The following is a 21,906-nucleotide window of genomic DNA, read 5'->3' as shown; positions in this document are numbered from 1 at the left end:
CCCGGCCTTGGGCACCAGCGGGGAGCCTGAATGGATCGCAGGCAACCACCGGGGGTCGGCTCCTGCGATCCGTAGCAGGGACGCTGGGTGCAGCCGAGCCCAAGGCCACCGCCCGGGGCCAAGCCCCGACCCTGAAAGAAGGCAGAAGGTGGTGGCCACAGCCAAGGCCTGGGTCCCCGGTGCTGGCAGAAAACTAGTGCAGGCAGCCAGGTGAATGAAGGTCTATTGCACAAATCTTCGTGCAAACGAGCTGCTAGTATATGTATAATTGGAGACCATAAAGCAGGTGTCCTCAAACTATGGCCCGCGGGCCACATGGGGGTGTTTTTGCCACATGGGGTTTTGTTTTTTTACTTCAAAATAAGATATGTGCAGTGTGCAGTTTTTTAAACTATAGTTTTTTTTTAAACTATAGTTTAAAAAAAAAAAACTATGAACAAATAGGAATTTGTTCATAGTTTTTTTTTTTTAAACTATAGTCTGGCCCTCCAACAGTCTGAGGGACAGTGAACTGGCCCCCTGTTTAAAAAGTTTGAGGACCCCTGCCATAAAGGATAGAAAGGCATGGGGTTGGGAGCAGAAAGCATATTTTAAGAAATAATCACTGAAAAAATCCTCAACTTGATGAAAACTATCAATCCATGTAGGTCCCAGTAGTTCAAGAAATCACAAGCATGAGACACATGAGAAATTATACCAAGGCACACCATAACTGAATGACAAAACCAGCAATAAAGAGAAAGATCTTAAAAGCAGTGAGTAAATGGTCTGCTAGATGATTCTATGTCTCTGGATATGTTTTTGTTCATCAGTTTATGTTGTTCATTATATTCCACAAGTAATACTTTCAACAATAAAAACTTTTAAAAAAAAGCAGCGAGTAAAAAAGACATATTCTACATAGAAAAACAAAGATGAGATAACTGCAGACTTCTTGTTGGAAACAATACAGTGGAGCAACACCTTTAAAGTGTTAAACAAACAAAACAAAACCCAAACAAACCTGTCACAATAGAATTCTAAACCCAGCAAAAATTCTTTCAAGAGCAAAAGTAAAGGTTTTTTCACACATATATTCCTGAAAGAATTCCTCACCAGCAGAGCAGCACTATAAGAAACGGTCAATATTTTCTTCATGCAGAAGGAAAAGAATACTAGGCAGAAATCTAGATTTATATAAAGATGTGAAAAGCACTGAAAATGGTAACTATATGGGTAAATATATAAGATTATTTTGTATGTAAATCTTTTTAAAATATGAGATGAATTTTTACACAAAAATAACAACGTAATGTGGAGTTTATAACATATATGTATAAGTAAAATGTAAGACAACAGTATAAAAAGCCAGGAGGGGAGAGGTGAAGGTTCTCATAGATATACTAGAGGCCTGGTGCACAAAATTCATGCATGGGTGGGGCCCTCAGCCTAGCCTGCACCCTCTCCAATCCGGGACCCCTTGGGGGATGTCTGACTGCCGGTTTAGGGAGATCGGACCTAAACCAGCAGTCGGACATCCCTCTCATAATCCTGAACCGCTGGCTCCTAATCGCTCACCTGCCTGCCTGCCTGGTCGCCCCTAACTGCGCCCCCCCCCCCCCCCCCCGCCAGCCTGATTGCCCCTCACTGCCTCTGCATGCCGGCCTGATCGCCCCTAACTGCCCCCCCGCCCCGCTGCTGGCCAGGTTGCCCCCAACTGCCCCCTCCCTGCTGGCCTGGTTGCTCCTAACTGCCCTCCCCCCCACTGGCCTGGTCGCCCTTAACTGCCCCCCTGCTGGCCTGGTCGTCTCTTACTGCCCCCACCCTTCGGCCTGGTCACCCCCAACTGCACCCCCTGCTGGCCTGGTTGCCCCTCACAGCCCCCCGCTGGCCTGGTCACCCCACACAGCCTGCTGTTCAATCGTCTGGTTGTCCCTCACTAACCCCCCTGCTGGCCTGGTTGCCCCATGCAGCCTGCTTGTTCAGTCGTTTGGTTATCCCGCACTACCCTCCCCCCCCCCCCCCCCGCCAGCCTGGTTGCCCCATGCAGCCTGCTTGTTCAGTTATTTGGTTGTCCCGCACTAGCCCCCCCCCCCCTGCTGGCCTGGTTGCCCCATGCAGCCTGCTTGTTCAGTTGTTTGGTCATCCCTCACTAACCCCCCTGCCTGTCTGGTCGCTCCACGCAGCCTGCTTGTTCAGTCATTTGGTCGTCTCTCACTAACCCCCCTGCTGGCCTGGTTGCCCCATGCAGCCTGCTTGTTCAGTCGTTTGGTCGTCCCTCACTAACCCCCCTGCCAGCCTGGTTGTAGGCAGCCATCTTGTGAGGGCGTGATGGTCAATTTGCATATCACCTCTTTATTATATAGGATGTGTGAAGTGATATATCACTTGAAGGTAGATTGTGAGAAGTTTACAAACCCTAAATCAAAAATAACAAAATAAAGAGTTATAGCTAATAAACCAACAAAGGATCTAATGGAATCATAAAAATGTTAGGAGAGTCCAGAAACAAAGTCAGAAAATGAAGAAAAAGGTAACAAAGAATATGTAGGACAAAGAGCTATGTGGTAGATTTAAATTTACATATATCAATAATCACACTGAATGTAAATGGTCTAAATATTCCAATGGAAAGAGATGATCAGATTGGATTAAAAAGACAATTTTAAATATAAAAACCAACTAGGTTAAAATTAAAAGGGTGAAAAAAATATACCATGCTAACACTAATATAAGGAAATCTATAGTGGCTGTGTTAATATCAAAGTGGATATCAGAGAAAAGAATATTAGAGGCAAAGGAGGCAACTTCATAATAATCAAGGAGTCAGTAGAGGACATAACAACACTAAACATTTATATTCCTAACAAAAATAGATAAATCCATAATTATAGTGAGTTGCACAGGTTGTAAGATACAAGATTAAGATACACAAATCAATCGTATTTCTATATACTGACAATGAACAATTGTAAACTAAAGTTAAAAATTTTAAACAGTTATAGAAAATATGAAATATTTCAGGATAAGTCTGACACAATATTTGTAAGCCTGTATACTGAAAACTACAAATGTTGCTGAAAGAAATTAAGATATAAATAAATGGAGAGATATACCTGTTCATGTGTCAAATGACTTCATATCATTAAAGCTGTCAATTATAATTGAATTCATCGATAGGTCCACACCATCTCAACCCAAACTCCAGCAGGCTTTTATTGTGGGAAAGTACCAGCTGTTTCTAAAATTTATATGAAAATACAAAAAAGACCTAGAGTAATAGTCGAAACAATTTTGAAAAAACCAAACCAAACCAAAACCAATGTTGCCTGATTTCAAGATTTACATAGCTACAGTGATTAAGACAGTGTGGTACTGGCATAAAGACAGACAAATAGATCAATAGCATAGAAAAAGAGAGTTCCGAAATAAACCCACACATATATGGAGAACTGATTTTTTTTTTATAAAGGTGCAAAGGCAATTCAGAAGGGGAATAAAATGACAAAACTTCTAGAAGAAAACATATGAGAAAATCTTTGTGATCTTGGGTTAGTCAAAGATTTTTTAAATATGGCACTAAAAGCACAACCCATAAAAGAACAAATTGATAATTGGGACTTCATCAAAATTAAAAACTTCTGTTCTTCAAAAGACATCAAGAGAATGAAAAGACAAGCTACAGACTGGAATAAAATATCTGCAAAAGAGGTACCTTAGGACTCATATCCAGAATATATAAAGAACACTCAATAAGGAAACCAAATTTTAAAATTGGCAAAAGATTTGAACAAACACTTCAACAAAGAAGATACGATGGCAAATAAGTACATGAGAAAATGGCTAACATCATTAGTCACAGGAAATGCAAATTAAAACAAGGAGATGCCATTTCACACCTACTGAGATGGCTAGAATTAGAGACTGAGCTAGCAGATGTTGCTGAGGGCATGGGGGAACGGGCACTCACACACGTGAGGGGAATGGAGGATGGTACAACCACTGTAGAAAACAGGTGAGAAGTTTCTTAAAAAGTTAAACATACACCTATCAAATGATCCAGCCATTTCACTCCTAGGTGTCTGCCCACAAGAAATGGAATACTATGTTCACACAGCCTGGTACATGAATGTTCATAGCAGTTTTATATGTAGACTCTCAAGGATGAGCCTACTCTGACAACACCTCCTCACTGTGGTCTGGGGGCCCAGTTCCTCAGGGTGCTGGACATCATGTGAGGCAGGTGACCTACCTGGCACAGGGTCATCCCATCTGGACACAGCCTCCTGTGCTGACTCCTACTGGGTGTACTGCGTGGAGCCCCCTTAGATCTCCCCAAAATGCTCCTGGACTCCTGCTGCCACCCAACAGGCTCATCATACCTCAGAGCTCCCATCTCCATGGTGGGCTGGCATATCTCAACCTCAGCCTGACCCAGACCTTGCCAAACCTCTCCAGAGCTTAGATTAAGAGCCTTTTGCCCACTGAGGCCCTTTCTTTCACAGCCCACATCTTATGTTAGGAATCCTGTTGGTTCTTCCTTCAAAATGCCTCCAGAACTCATGCTCCCTGTCCTGGCCCCACCTTTCGGCAGTGCCTGCAGCCTTCAGAGCCTGTACCCTGTCCTCGTGTTACCTGCACCAGCTCAGGTGCAATACCCTGGCTCCAGCTGCCCCTCCGTCTGCTAGTCTCAATCCGGGCCCACGTGGGCTGCAGCTTCTTGGGCCCACCTTGCCACACATTTAACCTTGCACTTCTGACGCCCTCCTCATCACTGGGTCTTTCTCATCACAGGCATCTATTGCTTTCTAAGGCACTTACCTTGTCTACTGGCCACCCGCTGCCCTCATGCTGATGGGGGTGCTCAGAGGAAGACCTGTGTCCACCACATCCTTGCCACCTCTCAGGCCCCAAGTGGTGGCTGGTATGTAGCCAACATGTCCTGTGAATCGCATGGCTTTAAACTGTCCGGTGTGCAGTGACCAGGCGCTGCTATGCTGTGCTCCTAACCTTGACCAGGCGACTCCTGGGTGGTGATGGGAGCATGTCCCAGAGGCCTAGGCATACAGGGCGAGCACCTGAGGTCTGGTGGGAGTTTGGGCAGACAGAAAGGGGGCTCCTGCTGAGAGGCAGGTGTGGGGGATAGACTATCCCAGCCACTGCATGCTTGATGGGTTCTGGGAGAGATGGCTCTGCCTGCCCATGAGTCTCCCTCTGCCAGGGGCCTGTGTCCCAACCAGGACTTTAGCGTCTAGAAGGGGCCAAGGGCTCACTGAGGTGAGCACAAGTGAGCAAGCAGACAGTTTTGTGAAAGAGTGAGATGTACATGCTGGAAGTGGCTGGGGTCACCATGTGGGGCCTGACCTCCCACGCCCACGGAGGCAGTGAGAGAGGCTGTTTCCACACGTTAGAAACTGTACTTTGTAGCCAGGGCAAGAATGGAGTTTTCATTATTATCATTTTAAGCAGTTCTGCAAAAGTAAAACTAGAAAGACCTGTGCAAGCCAAACATTTAAGAAAGGGTTGGGAGAGAGGGGACAAAGTATTAATTTGAGAATGAATTAGCTTCTCTAGACAGCAGGTGGCTGCAGAGCCAGGTCTGATGAGTGTGTGACCAAGCGCGTGAGCACGTGTGTGCAAGGGGTGGGGGAAGGAAGGTCTGAGCGAGGGGCACATACAGGAGCCAGAGCCAGTGGGGGCAGCCCACGACATTTATTGAACTCCGACATGGTGCACTGGCACTTCCTGGCCAGTCCAAATCCTCCAGCCACCCCGGAAGCTGCCCAAGGCCCATGTGTGGCCTCCCCACACATAAAATCTCTAAGTCAGAGCCTAGCACCTCCATCATCCCACTTCTCAGGTCAGGTCCCGGCACCTGCTTTCCTTCCCTCGGAATAAGGGAAAGGGTACAGCCTGAGACCTGCACAAGACCTGCATGGACACGTGGACCAAGACAAGCAAGGGTACGAGGGGAAACAAAGTCAGCAGGTGGGGCCCGGTGAGAGAGGGGCAGCCACAGGTCTAGATGGATAAGGAGAGGATGACTGATAGGAAGTGCTGTCAAAATGTTAAACCAACTCTTAAAACAGTTACACTGACACTAAGGAGCGATATTTCTAAAATGTCACAGATGGGAATGCCCCCAACACTGAACATAATAAGCGCTGCATGCGGACACGTGAGAAGACTGGAGCAGAAGTTACTGAATGCACAGTCAGGGACAGGCCTGGAGCTCACAGACAGCTGTAGATATAGACTTGCTTTGTTGGCATGTGTACCTCTATAGACCATTTTGTTAGTAAAGAAAACCTCTATTTGTATTTGTGACACAGGGTGGGCTGTCTGTACAGAGCGTGCGAGCCACGTGGACGCCAGGGTTCGCAGTGTGGAAGATGCTGGGCAGGATTAGAGCGCACCCATCCCAGTGACCTCAGACGTCAGCCTAGAAGAGAGAGAGGCACAGGGAGACAGGTTACAGCGTTCTCACAAAATGAGGTTAGACAGGAAATGTATTGCCCTGTGGCATCCTCACAGCCTTGGCATCTATCTCCCTCCTTATTGGGACAGTCAGTCTCAGGTCGCTGCTCAGTAGCCTTGAGCTGGAGACCAAAGCCCATCAGAGGGAGAAGGACCCACCAGGGGTCCCTGTGCTTGTCATCACATCAGGGGCACGATGAGAACCACCTGGACAATCTTAGGCCACCACAACCATTTCCACAGCAACCACTCAGCGAGGGGCATTGGAGTCACACTGCCCACAGGGGCTGCCTCCCTGTCCCCCTGGGCATCCCTCCAGCCCCTTCAATATTGTGGGGTAGGAAGGAGGGTCTGGACCAAGGTGGAGAGGTCCCATCTCCCTGGGTGTGGTCACACTGTGTTTTCCAATGTGCCAGGTGAGTGGCCCAGGCATGGCCAGGAGAGTTGTCACTGCTCTGGGCTCCTCACCATGTGCCCTGGCCAGGTCACAGGATCTCACCTCCCACCATGTGTAACTTTGAACCCTCGCAGAGTTCCCTCATGCACTTCTCTGCAAATGTCTGGGTTGGGAGGTCTTTACAATCACATGACATGTGAGAGCAGAGTGATTTAGTAGTAACACTTCTCTGAAACTACACACCCTTTATGCTAAATTTCAAATAACCTGGGTGTGTGGCTGACCCCAGGCCCTGGATGGCATAGTCACTGCCTTCCTGAAAATACTCTTGCCTCTAACCACCTAGCCCCTCACTGAAGATCCTTTAGGGTGAAAGGCCAAGTGAAAAAGGCCTCATGTGTGTGTGGAGACTCCAGCATCTTCCATGCCTAGGCCCAGGCAGGGAAGAGAAGCCCCGAAGGAGGCACATTCCACACCCAGGGCTAGCCAGTCTCTGAGAGTCCTAGCCACTGAGCAACACTCACCTGGCATTGATGAGGTACTGAGCAAGGCTGATGTTGGCTGGGGTCCCTGTGATGGTGATCTGGCGCTCTGATGACCCTTCTGTGGCATTGGCAATTTTTATCTGAGCTCCAGACATCTGTCGAATTTCATTGATTTTGGTCCCTTGGCGTCCAATTATACAGCCTATTAGCTAGAAAAAAGGACAGAGGAATTTCTTAGAGAAGAGCCCATGGCAGCCCTGAGCAGAGTGTGCAGAGCCCTGGGGGAAGCTTGTGGGGATGGCCCAGTCTTGGTCTCCACCCCACACCACCAGCTCCTTGCTTCCAGGAGGAAGAGACACTGTCTTCCTGTGGGAGGGATGGGAGCTGTGGGCACCAGGGCTCTGCTTGGTGCCCTATTTGTGAGCCATTCTGACAAATCAGGAGACCAGAGAGTTTCGTGGTTGCCACTTGCCCAATGTCCTTTGGAAGCCCAGAGGCCAAGTGCCAGCACCAAGGCTAGGGCCATGCTGGTACCTTCTGGGCTGGGTTCTCAGGGTAGTGGGATGTTTGTTTGAAGCCAGAGTAAAGCTCACTGCTGCCTGAAATTTCTTTTGATAAACTTGGGTGAAATTCGGAGGACATGTCAAGTGTTCCCTTTTCTTCCCATCCTGTAATCTCTGTATAAGGATGGATACGGTGGCCTCTGAAGGAGTAGACAGTCCTCGGGAATGAAACAGTCAGAGGGACAAGAGCCAGGGCCTCCTCAAGACACAGGACAGCCACACATGGGGCCAGATTGCAGCCTGAGGTCCCTGCTGTGCATGGCAGTCCAAGCCCATGGACAGAACTGAGTCTCTTCATTCACATGGGGGCAGCCGATGAGAGCTCTGAGCATGAGCAGAGAAAGAAGAGACCAGACAAGTGGGGCCTGGGCAGTTGGTTTCCTATCCACCTCTCATGTAGCAGCCTGGACGGTGTGTCAGCACTTCCTGTTCTTGTGTCAGCAGCAGCAGGTGCAGAGCTGGAGGAAATCCATTTCCAAATGAGTGAAGTGACTCTGAACCTGTGAGATGACAACAGCTCACTGGGGACACAGGTGCACCTCAACTAGCTCTTGTCCCTGATGTGACTTCCAGCGTCTCAGTTCAGCTCATCTGTAAGGCCATCTCTGTTCCTCTCCTAGGTTAGACCAGCTGCCTCACTAGACCTTAACACAGTTTCTCCAATTGTCCAGACAAACTTCACCAAGCTGTTCAGCTTCCTCCACCTCCTGCCCAAGTCCCCCCAACTCCACTCACATCTCTCCAGGCTCTGCTCACACACTCCTGGTCCCACCTACCGGGCCCAGGCTCTGCTCACATCTCACCGGCTGCACCCCTTACTCCTTTGTACCTGGCCCTGAGGTCAGGGAGAGTGACTTCCACAGGTACCAGCCTGAAATCCTTGACTCGCTCTTCCCTGGCACCCTCCCACTGGCAGAGAAATCTTGAGGGCTCCTTTCTGACAGGGCCAGTCAAGACAGCTGACTGGCAGCGTGGGGGCAGCAGCACTGGAGGAAGAATGTGGGGCCAGCTAAGTTCCCTGAAGATGCCGATGCTGGCACTCCACTTGGGAAGGCCCGCCTGAGCTTCCCGCCCTGACTTGGTATGTCCTCCCACTGTCCTCACACCTTCCTCGGCCACTAGAAACGGAACGTGTGGAAGTCCACTTCCTTTGCACTTCAGTGTGAGTGGCCCTGCCCAGCCTGCCTGTTTCTGTTCCAGTAAATGCCATCTGAGGTAGATTTCCTCTGTGTGCCCTCCCTACATTCTCTTAAACATGTTTGTCTTCCCGTTTTCTTACTGAAAACATTCACACCCACACCTCTCTTCTTCCCTGCCCTCAGGGCATCTTCCCTCTGAGACTTCACACCTCCTGAGCTGTTCCTCACCCCTGACATGGAACATCTCTCTTCCAGATAAAACCATGCAGTCTGAGTGCCAATGAGAAACCACAGCTGTCAGCGCAGCCCCCAACATTGACGCCGGCTGAGCATAAGGCTCCTCTAAGTAGCTACAGGGGGATGTGACAAGTCACAGGCTTCTCTAATCTGGACAGGAATGCAAGGCCCACATCAGCTCTGCCCTGGACTGCCCTTTCACACGCTTCTCTGGCTCTCCGGGCCCCCTGGACATTCAGTCCAGAGACCAGCTCTCTTCTAAGCCTTTCATGCCTCCATTGGACATTTAAAGAAAGATTACAGAGGTACTCTCAGATAATGCAGCCCCCTCCTAACCAGATTTCCAAGCCAAACCCCACAGGAACCACGGGAGCACAACTACCCTAGCACACTTCTTTCAGCTGCCTGTGTGAGCCCTTAGGTTCCCCGTCCCAGCAGAAGGGGCCCAAGCGTGGGGTCCCCACAGGCACAGTGACAAGAGTGAGGCAAGCTGTGCAACAGGCAGTGAGGGCACAGTGGTGAACATCAGAGATGGAGCCCAAGGCTGCCAGCTGCTGGGAGCAGCTCCTTGCAGGGCTCTTAGCCCTGACCCAGCCTGGGTCCCCACGGCCACAAGGGCGGGCTGGCCATGTTGTGGACCCTGTGTGTCATTTAGGGCATCACATTTATTGCACTGTCCAGTGTTCCTTTTTGCAGGTACGTCGTGGTGACATGTAGGTGTCGGCAATTCTCCTTTGTCTAATCTAATTTTGACCAAGAGACAGAGATTGACAAGATGATAGGCAAGTGTCCCAACAGATACACGTTCTACTTGTTCTTTTCTTTCCAGGTGGCAGGAGGTCCTGGGGCCACACATCTCCTGCATGAGATCCTTTGCGAGGAAGGGCCAAGGAGTGGGCTCTGCAGGGCACACTGGGCCCAGAAGGCGGCCTCCTTCCGAGGAGCTCCCCCAGCAGGAGGATGGCAGCCGTGCACTGGGAGGGGACCCAGGAAACAGGCACGTCAGCTCTCCAAACAAGCGTATCTCCTTGCTTGTTAGGTTCATTTCAGTTTTAAAACAAAGGCCCAGATCAGAGCAGGATACCTGGTTGGTGAAAAGGGGGTTTAAGGAAAGTCTACAAAGCGGGGAGCCCACAGGAGAGTAGCGACTTGCACGTATCGTGTGGGTGAAAAGACTTGGCAGGCTGCCCAGAGTCGCTGCTCGAGGACCAGCCACAGTGGGAGGACATGTCTGGAGTCCTTGAAAGCAGAAACTGGCTCTGCATGAGAATGCAGAACCACATCACCCCGTGCAGGAGTCTGGCCTGCAGCTGCACAGGGTCCCTGACGAGAGTGGTCTCTTCTGGAGGGCTCTCCTGTCCAGCTGCCCATCTCCTTCCTGTGGGTCATCTACAGAAGGGAAGAGGCAGGATTTCCTGCCAGGCTGGTGAGAAGGGCAGAGCAGTAAAGGTTACTGAGGGCTGTGGTCCTAGGGCAAGAAAGTCCAAGTCCCCCACATAGCAGCCTCTCTGTGTTGTTCAGGGCAGCTGCCCCTCCAGTACACATGCCCCATATCCGCCCTGGTATCCTAGGTTGGGGATCCACGTCAACATTCTTATATGATCCAAGGATTCAGAGGATGATGTGGGAGGACTGAGTGTGACGGGAGCTCAAAAGGCCACCTCTTCAGAGTCCAGGCAGGTGGATGCCAGATCCAGGAATCCAGACAAACCTGTAACATCCCCATATCCTGCAGACTCCCAGAGAACCCCAAACCCTCCAGAGACCGAGGGAGCATGGGACAGGGCCACTCCAGAGCGTCCCTGGGCCACCATTCTTCAAGGGCCAACCCTGAAGCAGGGCAGTGCCTTCACATGGGGTCAGCGGGGCCTCGGCTTCCCTGCCGGCTCTGGCATCTAAATTCTAAGTAAACCCGGAAGTGCCCTATTTGTTCTTTTCTTATATAGTACCTCTGGGGCTTTTATGGACCTTCAACTGCTTAACATGAGAAGGGACGGGCAGGTTATAAGGTGAGGTCAAGGGGGCTCAGGCATACTCACATCATTGGGAATGGTGAGCTCGTGAGTGCTGGCCGGGGGGCTGGCATCCAGACCTGGGCACACCAAGGGTACATGGTTAGGCTGGTGGAAGGCTGCTCACATTACACCCCAGTGCCCAGTCCATGCTAGGCCCAGGCAGGCCAGGGGCTGGCCCAAGGGGTAGGGTCAGTGCAGCTGGAGGTCAAGGGCTCTGTGAGCTCTTTGCTCAACTGCAATGCAATTCCTGAGTGCCAGCTTCTCTCAAAACAAGGAAAACAAAACCCAGCAGAATGATGTTTCACTTTTTCATTTTGGGCACATCATGTGGAGGGACAACTCTCGAAGCCCTTCACAGACATGCAGGAAACTCCATGCTAAGCAGCTCTCGGGATGTGGCCATGTCTTTGGGGCTGCATGGAGTACCCAGGGCACAACCCTGCGACCTGGTCCCTGTCCTCCATGGGTTCTCTGTCCACTCTGCTCCTCCCTCTCCCTGACTGAATAGCCCCACTGGTGTCAGCTGTCTCTCATTGCCCTCTGACCCTATACAGCCACTATACAGCCTGCTTCAAGACCCGGTGGGCAGTTCTTCCAGCCTGCGCATCATTGATTCTAAAATAGACTGCCGGGCCACTGGAAGACTGCATGGGTGTCCTATGTTGGAGATGAAGACACAGGCCTAATTTGTCACCACGCCTCAATCTTTATCTTGACAAATCTTAGCTTAGGACCTGCCAAATCAAGACAGCTCTTCAGAGTTCAGGACAAGATCTGACAACAAAACACAAGGAGGGACTGTGGTAGGGGAACCATGGGGACAAAGGCCCAAGGCAGGCTGGCTCCCTGTATCCAGTCCTTCCATCTCCTTCTCAGGAGACATCTCAAACCCAAAGTCCACAGCTAAGACCCTGTTATTCTCCCCCCATGGTCCCGGCATCTTGGGTCCTGCAGCTCAGCCCAGACCCTGAAGCCCCCTGGCTCCCCTGCTTCTCTCCACCCACAGCTAACTACACAGACCAGGCTCATGTACCTTCAGAATATTCTGCAACCTGAGCCTTCTTCCCATCCCACATTGGTCGCTTCCTCTTCTCTTGCCTTTCAGTCTAATCTCCATATGGCCCAGAGAGATCCCAACAAAACGCAGGTCAGATGCTTTTAATACTCCAAACCCACCAAGGGTTCCAGCATCTTCTCTGTGCCCCTAGGATGCGCTCCATGCTCTCCAACCCCGGACCTGGGGCTAGCCTGTGCCCACTCTCACCTCCTACCTTCTCACAGCCCACACCCTTCTTCCTGCTTCCTCCTCTACGGCACTGGTGTCCCCAAAATCAGATGCACTGTGGCCATCTGTTTTGTTGCCATGAGTGACCCAGTGAGGGCGGGACTGTCCTGGGGACCCACCGAGCATGGGCACTCAGGTGGCAGGTGCTGCATGAACCAATTCATCCTGAATTGTCTGTTATTTTTCTTTTGCAGCTAAACCAATAGTTTCTGTTGTTAGTCTTCTTTTAATAAGGGTATTTTCACTATGATTATTTGGTTGTTTAACCATCTATACACATTCCATAAATCATGACATTTAAAATGCATTTAAGAGATTTCCTTAGTCCTGAGTCCTACACAAGAACTCCTAACAGCCTGGCCTGGGATGGACATAAAGGCACGAGTCATATTTGTTTAACTTGGTATATTTTGATCGAGGGGAGGAAGGTATCAGATTTGTTTAAAAGAGGAAAGTAAAATTCAACTAATAATGTGAGAACACATCATTTAAAACTTGTATTCCTGTGTCAGGGCTCTGTGCCCAGGCATGAGTGTCTCCCTCCTGAAGTAACACCTCCACTCTGGGACAGGAACAATGCTTCCCCAACAAAGCCCGAGCCTGCTTTGGAAACAATGCTGACATCGGCCATTTAGGGTCCTGTCAAACAAGCCACTGCCTCTCACGACTACCTTGCTTATCCTGCTGTAATGGGGGACACACATGTGAGTGCATGTGAATGTGTGCAAGTTCTTATGTGCATGAGAGTGCATGAACTTCAGGTCACCTGAGGCCTTGGGGAAGGAGGTCGTCACAGATAGGAGTGAGTAACCCCATCCCTGAGGCCTGAAGGGGAGGGGCCATGGGGGAAGGTGGGGGCTGAGTTCCTGGGCAAGCCAGGTCCTAGGGGTCACCAGGTCATCTCCAGGAGCCCTTCGCTGGGTAAGCATAGGAAATCACGTTATAAACTGCTAAGGGCTATACAGACACACATGTATCACCCAGATATTAACTTTGTAAGGACTGATATCCACTTCCATAATCAAAATATTCTATAAATGTTTTCTTTAAGTTTCATTCATTAAATTATTCATTAACTTATGGAACCCATCACTAGTGCATGGGGCATCGAGGCCAGTGTCTCAGCCTCAAGACACCTGTGAGTCCCAGTGGGCACAGCTGGGCCCAGTCGCAGACTGTGGGAAAGTCTTGGGGCTTCCTCCAGCCTCAGCTATGCCCTGGGGCTCAGAACACACCACTGGGGTGACAGCCAACACCACTGGAAACGCTCTTCCCCTGTGTCTTCCCTTTAGAGCAGTGATGGGCAACCTTTTGAGCTTGGTGTGTCAAACTTCGCCAAAAAACTGAGCATAACTCGGGTAGTGTGTCACTTTGAGGAAAAAACATTATTTTGCAAATGTTTCATCCTCGGCATGCGGCCGCCTCAGCGGCCGCGTGACATCAGAAATGGCTACGCGTGTCAGTGCTGACACGCGTGTCATAGGTTCACCATCACTGCTTTAGAGCTAGACACTTGTTCTTCTGCTCTGACCCAGGATTTCAAGGGGATGGGAGAGCGGGCAGCACCCCCCCCCCCATAGGAAACCCACTATGCCAGGCCACAGGCTTCCAGTGGCCGCACTGCTCCTTGCACTGGGTAATGGGATGTATAATCTCTGCCTTGCCCTGTGGTGTCCCAGCACAGTTTTAATTAGATTCAGAAGGGGTGCCCAGAGTGCTCTCATCCAAGATAGTGTGCTCCTGCCTCCTAGGAAATACCTTTGGGGAAGGCACACATCACAGTAAAGTCTGCACTGCAGGCCCCCACTAGGAAGAAAAATGACAACAGAGATGGTGACTCTGCCATGTTCAGGGACTTTGGGTGACAGGCAGCCGTGCTCTGAGCACCGCTGGAGCCCATGACCCACCACAACACTCCCAGGAGTGACCCAGGCAAAGGCTGGGAACTGCGGCTGTGACTCTGGTGTGGGCTCTGGCTCCATGGCACGGGCCTCCCTTTGCCGAGGCGCTGGCTGCCCCCTCCTCCCGGGTCGTGCCCAGGCCTCCACTGTCCACTAGAGTGCTTCATTTTACCTGATGACGGGCCCATCAGATTTTGAGCTTCTTCGGAGGAGTGTAAAGGCAGCTTTTCTCCTGGAGAGCAAAGAAGAAACAGATTTTAATGTTTTGCCCTCAAGGAGATAAGCAAGGTCACTTCAACTAGGGAAGCTCAAAATCTGACTGGTGCGTGGCAGACCAGCATGCCTGGTGGGCTCTCACCGGCCACAGCTGCCAAGTCAATGCTCTGTGTGTCATCAGAAGGAACTCATCCCTGCCCCTGTGTCCAGAGGGGAGCTGAGGACCACTGTGGCCTGGGCTGGGGACTGGCTTATCCCAGGGGCAGGGCAGTGCCGCCCTGGATGGGTGCCAGTCCTGGGACGTGCACTGGCCTGCAGAAGAGCATCCCTATATGCTTGTTTGAGTGAGCCCCCACTCCTGGAGAGAACAGGCTCCAGGGCTGGCCGGATGGGTGCATCAGCAGAAAGGGCCCCCCACGATGCCTGTGGGCAGCGCAGAATAGGCCTGTATCCTGGAGGGGGCCGATGTCCCTTCACAAGACGGCCAGCTGTGAGGTGACTAACCCACCTTGGGGGACACACAGGTCTCCCGCCTGGCCCTCAGCAACGTGCACACTGCAATGTGTTAACACATCCTTGGCATTCACAACTAGAACTGTACCTGCTCTGTCGCTGCCCTGAATAAAGACAGTTCAGAAAGAGAAAGTCCCCAGGTGAGAAGAGAGGAGGTCAGAAAGGGCAGCTGGGTACGTACCGGGGAAAGCGGGGTTGGTCTGTCCGAGGGGAGGAAAGGGGGTTTGCTGCATGGCCAACTGGTGGAGCTTGGTCAACTGCTGGGGGTAGGAGGGACATGAGAGCTAAGAAGGTTATTGTCATCGAGTACAAGTCACACCAAATTAAAAAAGGCAGTAACAGAACTCTACAAATAGATACAAAGAGAGGCCATGCGGACACATGGCAGACGCAGCGGAACTCAAGGACTTGGCCTGGGAAAACCAATGGACTGTTGTAAGCAGACGCATTGAGCTCCTTTCCTCTCTTTGGCTCCCTGGTAGCTCTGGCCTGAACCAGCAAGACTATTCCAATCACATGGGCCTGGGTGGAAGAGTGACCGCAGACCAGTGTGGAGGCTGCTGGGCCCCTGGGTTTCACAGGGAAGGTCTGAGAGCCACCAAGCTGGGCCTCTTAAAGTTTTGCAGACCTGCCCTGCCCCAGCCCTGCCTCATACTCCACCTCCTGACTCTAAGATTATAGGATGTAGTGCTGGAAGGTTCTGTGGAGGGTGTAAGTGAGAGCACCCAGAGGCTCCCTGTACCTGCACCCACTGTGTCTGAGCAGGCGGCTACCTGTCCCCATCCTCAGCCACTAGAATTTGGGGGAAGCAGCACTGAAATGCAATTTATTTAGTTATTTTATCTGAGTCTCATTTTTTAAGTGAAAAGTAAACATAAAAAAAGATAAAAATAAATGTGATGAGACTTGGCCACACTTGGGAGCCAAAAGTGGTGGCTGCATCCTCCCCCCACTTTGGAGATGTTGGGGTTGGACACTCTCAAGCCTGACTGGGACATAGAGCCCAGGCCTCCAGCTGCCTTGGAGGGTGGGTTAACACATTCTAGGAACTGTCCTCAACCCCCAGCCTTCTCCCAGCAGGAAGACCAGCCCGAATGCTCCAAGCACAGCTTCCAGAGCCGACCCTGGCCTCATCAGGAGGCAAAAACAGGGGCCTCTGAAAGTCCCTCAGAGGCCAGTAGGTGGGGCTTTCAGGGAGCAGAGCTGGCGTTCCCAGGTGACATGAAGATCTGACCTGGTGCCCACATTTGTCCCATGTTGTAGGATCTGGACTCCTGCAGCTCCACAAAAATGTCTCAGGAAAACAGAGACTGTGCACTTGGGTTTCTTCTTCTTCTTTTTTAAAAAGATATATTTTATTGATTTTTTACAGAGAGGAAGGGAGAGGGATAGAGAGTTAGAAACATCGATGAGAGAGAAACATCAATCAGCTGCCTCCTGCACACCCTCCTACTGGGGATGTGCCTGCAACCAAGGTACATGCCCTTGACAAGAATCGAACCTGGGACCCTTGAGTCCGCAGGCCGACGCTCTATCCACTGAGCCAAACCGGTTAGGGCTGCACTTGGGTTTCTGATATCGCAGGACCTATACAGACCAGACCTTGGGGCCATGGATGAGTGGGTTTGCTGCTGGCCTCCTAGAGCCGGGCATGCTCTCCTAACACTAAGATAAACGCCAAGTGCCCCTTCCCAGTGCATGGAGAATCACTGCTGCCCCCAGACGGTGCCTACCCCAGAGCCTCCTGTTCCATCCTTGTCCTTGAGCCCTGTGGGGCAGCCTGTGGGGACAGGGTGGGCTGGGCTGTCAACCTGGCCACCTACTGCTTCCAAAGGTCAGGGTCCTGGCGTGAGGAGGCGCGTGGTCCTCAGCTGAAGCCGGGCCACAACCAGCATGTGGCCTCCTGGTCACACCTTTGAAGGAGACTCTTGGCAGTGTGAGCCATTGGGGTGCAGGTGGTCCATCTTCCTAGGCTGCTCCTGCAGCATTACCATTATGGAGCTGTCCAATTTCCTCCCTCCCTCCTGGACATCCTAAGTGCATCTAGAAAGCAGCCCTGTACCTCTCAGGTGTCTCCCTGTCTTCTAGGGTGCTCCCTGACCTGCAGCACTTGGGTGGGACTGCTCAGGAACAACTGGCCACATTCCAGACCCCACGAGGCCACCCCAAGCACAGTTATTGGTCCTGCGGAGAGAAGGTTAGGGGATCTGGTGACCTGGGGTCAGATTCAGTTTTAAGAGTTCACCATCAATGGAGTGGTGCTGGTCAAGGCCAAGCAGGGGCTGGGTCTGATGGTTACCTACTGCCTTGCACATATGCCCCGTGATCTAACCTCACTAGGCACAGAGTGCCTGAATGGATAGACATCAAAGCCCCTGAGAAAGGTGCCATGAGAGCATGCCTGCGAGACATTATCACAGAACAAGCAATGAGACTTGGCTGCACCCCCTGTGCCTCAGGCGAGATGCTAAGAGGCCAAGGGACCCTGCAGGAAAGGGGCCTGAGAGCCTGCTGCACAGCTGGGCAGCCTAACAAAGGCTCCTCTTTCCAGGGACAAGAAAGTACCTTGTAGGAAGACAGCAAACACCCAAAGGCGTCCTGGGGTGTGAGGGCTAAGGAGTGCACGAAACCACTCTCGGCCTCCTGGGGACTTAACTGCACCGGCGTGATCCTGCAAACCCCACTCCCACTTGATGGACCTGGGGCAGTGCAGCTGTGCCCTGTGTACAGCAAGTCACATGGAGTCACAGGGACATTTGGAGGGTGCTGTGCTCTGAATCCACCCACACGGGAGAGTTCATACTAGGCCTAAGGTTTCCTCACAAGGAGGTAACTACAAGTTCCCAGGGTGCTAAGAAAACCCCATTTCTAGAGACAACAAATGTGAAGTTGGAGAGCGAAGGCCAGCTCAGTCTGGCTCAGGGCAGGCAGTCGTCAAGGACCGGGCATGCTGGCTCTGACCAGGACTGGGATTTCCATGCAGATACAGTGCACAGGGATAGCGGCCTGGTGTGTGACCAGCCCCTTGGGGGCTCCAGTGCTTCCCAGTGGTGTGGGGAGAAGGAGGCCAGCAAGGAGCCTAAAAAGCCCTGACAGACTGCCCTCTGCTCCTGTTCTCCTACTTTACCACTGTCACCTGTTCATGTGCCTGATGGCCAGGTTGGCATGTTCCCATGAGACAGGCCCTCTCCTATGTCCCTGCATCCCCAAGAGTGCACAGCTGTGCATTGGTCTGTCAGTGGGAAGAATGGGGCTCTGGAAGGGCCACAACCCTGACAGCTCTGTGGAGACAGGCCCAGCTGGTGTCCATGGGCCACCCTTCCATTTGTAAGGTAGGGGAACCCACGCATGTAAATGGCAGGCTGTGAAGTGCTGTCCAGGTTAATTGGGGCAGAGTCATGGAACTACCAGCAGTTTTCGCACTCACTGTCCACAGGCTCCGCCCGGGGAGGCCCCCAGGTCTCTCCATTGCCTCCCTGGCAGTTGGAGGTGCATCAAGCAGGCTCTGCTCCAGAGCCACCGTGTGTTACAGGCACAGCTCCACTCGCACCCAGGACTCTGACACCCTGAGTTCAGCAATTCCCCCGGTAATGTACTTGCTGCTTGTTATGAAGCAAGGGCCACACCAGCAAACAAATCCCCGTCCTCACTCACCCACGAGTGTAAAGTGACATCTTGAGGAAGTGCTGAACCAGTACCCACCGTGGTGCCTAGATAAACACCCCTGGTGAGGGGCTAATGGACAGATGTCAGCTGGAATCTCTCCTCTAGGCTCTGCCCTTAGTCAAGTACTTCACCTCTTTGGGACTTAATTTCTACATTTTTTAAAGGAGGGAGCAGGACAAAGTGCTAAGGGGAATTCCCACTTTGAGAGATATTTCTGTCATAAAAAAAATCAGACTTCTAGTTCCCACCAGTGCCTATAAATCATGAGGAGGGGAAGAGTATGGGAGGAGGGGAGAGGAAGGGAACAGTGGAAGTATCATATTACAGATCGTTCTCTGTGGCTTGATGTTTCCACTAAACGTTGTGTCAGAAGACAAATACTAAATACAGACAATTACTAAAATGTAAGTATCCATAAATAAACAACTCAAGAGTTATCACAAAACACACCATACAACTACCTCCCTTAGCAGGAATTGCACCACCTTGGCAGCTGGATATGTGCTCATGTCTCCTTTCTGTAAAAATGCTTGCTTGTGTCTTTTGCCCATTTTTCTATTGGGTTGATTTTGGTGATTCACAAGAACTCCATATGTATTTCAAACACTAATCCTATTTTAGTTATATCTGCTGAAAGGATCTCTTCTCCACTCTCCTTATGGTGTCTTTAGAGAAACAGAATTTTTAAATTTAGTGTAGTTAAATTAATATTTTCTTTATAGCATATGTTTATATTTTAAGAAATCATTCCCTGACCTGTATACAGAAAGATACTCTACTATATATTTTTTTCTAAAAGTGCTACATTTGTCTCTTGTGTTGAGTACTTCATACATAAGGAGTGGTTTTTAGTTTATGTTGTAAAAATCCATCCTGGCATCTGTCACAGACCAGGCTCCCTCACCCATACAGGTCAGATCAAGACTCTCTGGTCGGATCCACTTGCCTATGGTCTATCCTTGCACCCAAACCACACTGTCTCAGTTAGGACCACCCTATTGTAGGTCTTCCTATCACTAGGACAAACCTCCCTATCATACATCCTCTTCATGAATACACTGGTGATTCTTGGCCTTTGTGCTTTCATAGAAATATTTAAAACAACCGGTCAAGATTCTGATTGCAATTGTACTGCATTTTTGTACCTCAACATAATTAAGATACTTAGTGTTCTTATCCATGAACATGGTATGTCTCCATTTATTCCATAAAGACAAGTTTTTTTAAAGACATCTTTTAATTATTGATTTCAACTTAACTGCTTTGTGGTCTATATGATTCCAATTTTTGAGAGATGATGAGCTTTCTTTATGGTCTAGAATGTGATCAAATTTTGTAAATGTTTTCATGAGTTCTACAGCTATGTTAGGTGCAGTGTTCAATATAGATCAATTATATCAGTATTACTTACTGTACTGTTAATATCTTATTTATTCTTGACTATTTGACCTTTATGGAGTGGTGCTGGTCAAGGCCACTGTGGGGCAGCCTGTGGGGACAGGTATGCTAAGGTTCACTACAATGACTAGCAAATTCTTTTTATGGTTTGTCATTTTTTCTTTATATATGTTAAAGCTATGTTTTAGGTGCATATAAATTTAAATTGCTGTAACTTCTAGTGAACTGAACCTTTTATCAATATGTAATGACTACATAATGAATTGCTTTAAGTCTTGTTTTTTTTCACACACCCCCCTATTGATATTAATATTTGTAAACTGGGCTTCTTTTGGTGTTTTCCTAGAATAGCTTTTTCTTTTTTTAATTTCTCCTTGTTATTCTTTAGGGGTCTCTCTTGAAAAAAAAATCCAGCTTTTATTTTACTGAAAAATCTCTTTTACTTTGATCACAATTACCCATAAATATAGATTAATTTCTGCCATCTTTTTTTGTTGCACTTCTAAGTGTCCTGATTTTCTAGGGTTGTTTTCTTTATTTTTTAATCCTTTTTGTTTTTCTGTAATGATTAATAAATTTTCCCTTCACCTAGTTTTCTCTGTTCCTTTATGGAGTTTATGTAATTGAACTCTTTTCTTTTGGTGGTCACTTTGAAGCTGTTATTAACATGCATATTTAAAGCCTAACTTCAACATCTTTACCCTTTTCCTGATGATACAGTGACTTATAGGATGTTTTAATTCCCCTCAACCCATCCTAATCTTATGTATGTTATCCCTGTCAATTTTGTTCTGTTATGTTGTTAATCCCACAAATTAGATAGCATTGATAGTGATTTTACAAAGTGTGTTTTCATTTACCCAATGTTTAAATTTTAGTGTAGTCAAAGTCAATATTTTCTTTATGGTGTATGCTGTGTTAATGAAAGAAATGGTAATTGTCTTTGCTTACACTTATCCTTGTTTTTCTAGCCTTCCTTCTCTATCATTTCCCTTCTCTGGAAAGCCTCCATGAAAAAGACTGTTGGTCACAGCAGTTTGTCTGAAAATGTCCATATTTAGGTCCTTGGAAGATGCTCTTGAGGTAGAATTTATGTAGGCAGTAACTTGCTTTCATTAAGCCACCATCTTCTGGCTCCCACTGTTGTCAGTGAGAAGTCCACTCATTCTCTCTCTTGTTCTTTGTAATATTCTTTTTGTCTCTGACCACTTTGAAGCTTTACTTTTGGTCTTTGATGCTGTGTGGTTTTGCTTTGATTTGTCTAGGATGGATTTTTTGTTTTGTTTATCTTGTTTGGAATTTGTTGGGATTCCTGAATGCAAGGATCAGTTCCTTTTATTAACTGTGTGTTTGTGTGTGTGTGTTTTTTTTACTGCTTTTCTCTTAGAATCTCCCTCTCTCCATTCTGTTATCTCTTCCTGGGGCTCCAACTAAAATGTATGTTCTTCCCTCTCAGTCTTTGTTATTGGTGTTTTTCAGACTTTTTATGTGCAAACAGGTCACCTAGGAGTCTTGATTTTGAAGAGCAGGCTGGGAGGAAAGGCCTGCCCAGAGCCCTGCTACTGAGTGGCTCAGTAGGAGAGGGTGTGATCTAGTATGTTTAACCCCAAGGAAGCGGGGAAAGAGAAAGGAAGA

General features: G+C 49.3%; 1 protein-coding gene across 12 annotated transcripts in view; it reads right to left on the bottom strand.

Moving 5' to 3' along the window:
- Window positions 1–2,123: 2,123 nt before the first annotated feature.
- PCBP3 (poly(rC) binding protein 3) overlaps window positions 2,124–21,906 on the bottom strand; it is a 213,425-nt gene continuing 193,642 nt past the window's right edge. For 6 of the 12 annotated variants that reach the window (XM_079762700.1, XM_079762696.1, XM_079762705.1 and 3 more), the window contains 5 exons: window positions 15,389–15,467; window positions 14,651–14,710; window positions 11,317–11,369; window positions 7,378–7,547; window positions 2,124–6,421 (listed from right to left, as the gene is read on the bottom strand). In XM_079762700.1, coding sequence (XP_079618826.1) covers window positions 6,385–6,421; window positions 7,378–7,547; window positions 11,317–11,369; window positions 14,651–14,710; window positions 15,389–15,467 — 399 coding nt within the window. In that variant the 3' untranslated portion in view covers window positions 2,124–6,384. The remainder of the gene's footprint in view (window positions 6,422–7,377; window positions 7,548–11,316; window positions 11,370–14,650; window positions 14,711–15,388; window positions 15,468–21,906) is intronic. The other 6 variants (XM_079762704.1, XM_079762706.1, XM_079762707.1 and 3 more) reach the window with 3 other exon arrangements.

This window comes from Cnephaeus nilssonii (genome assembly GCF_951640355.1).
Source record: "Cnephaeus nilssonii genome assembly, chromosome: 3".
Taxonomy (NCBI): Eukaryota; Metazoa; Chordata; class Mammalia; order Chiroptera; family Vespertilionidae; genus Cnephaeus; species Cnephaeus nilssonii.
Note: the sequence above shows the minus strand (reverse complement) of the source record. Positions and strands in the feature narration are given on the sequence as shown.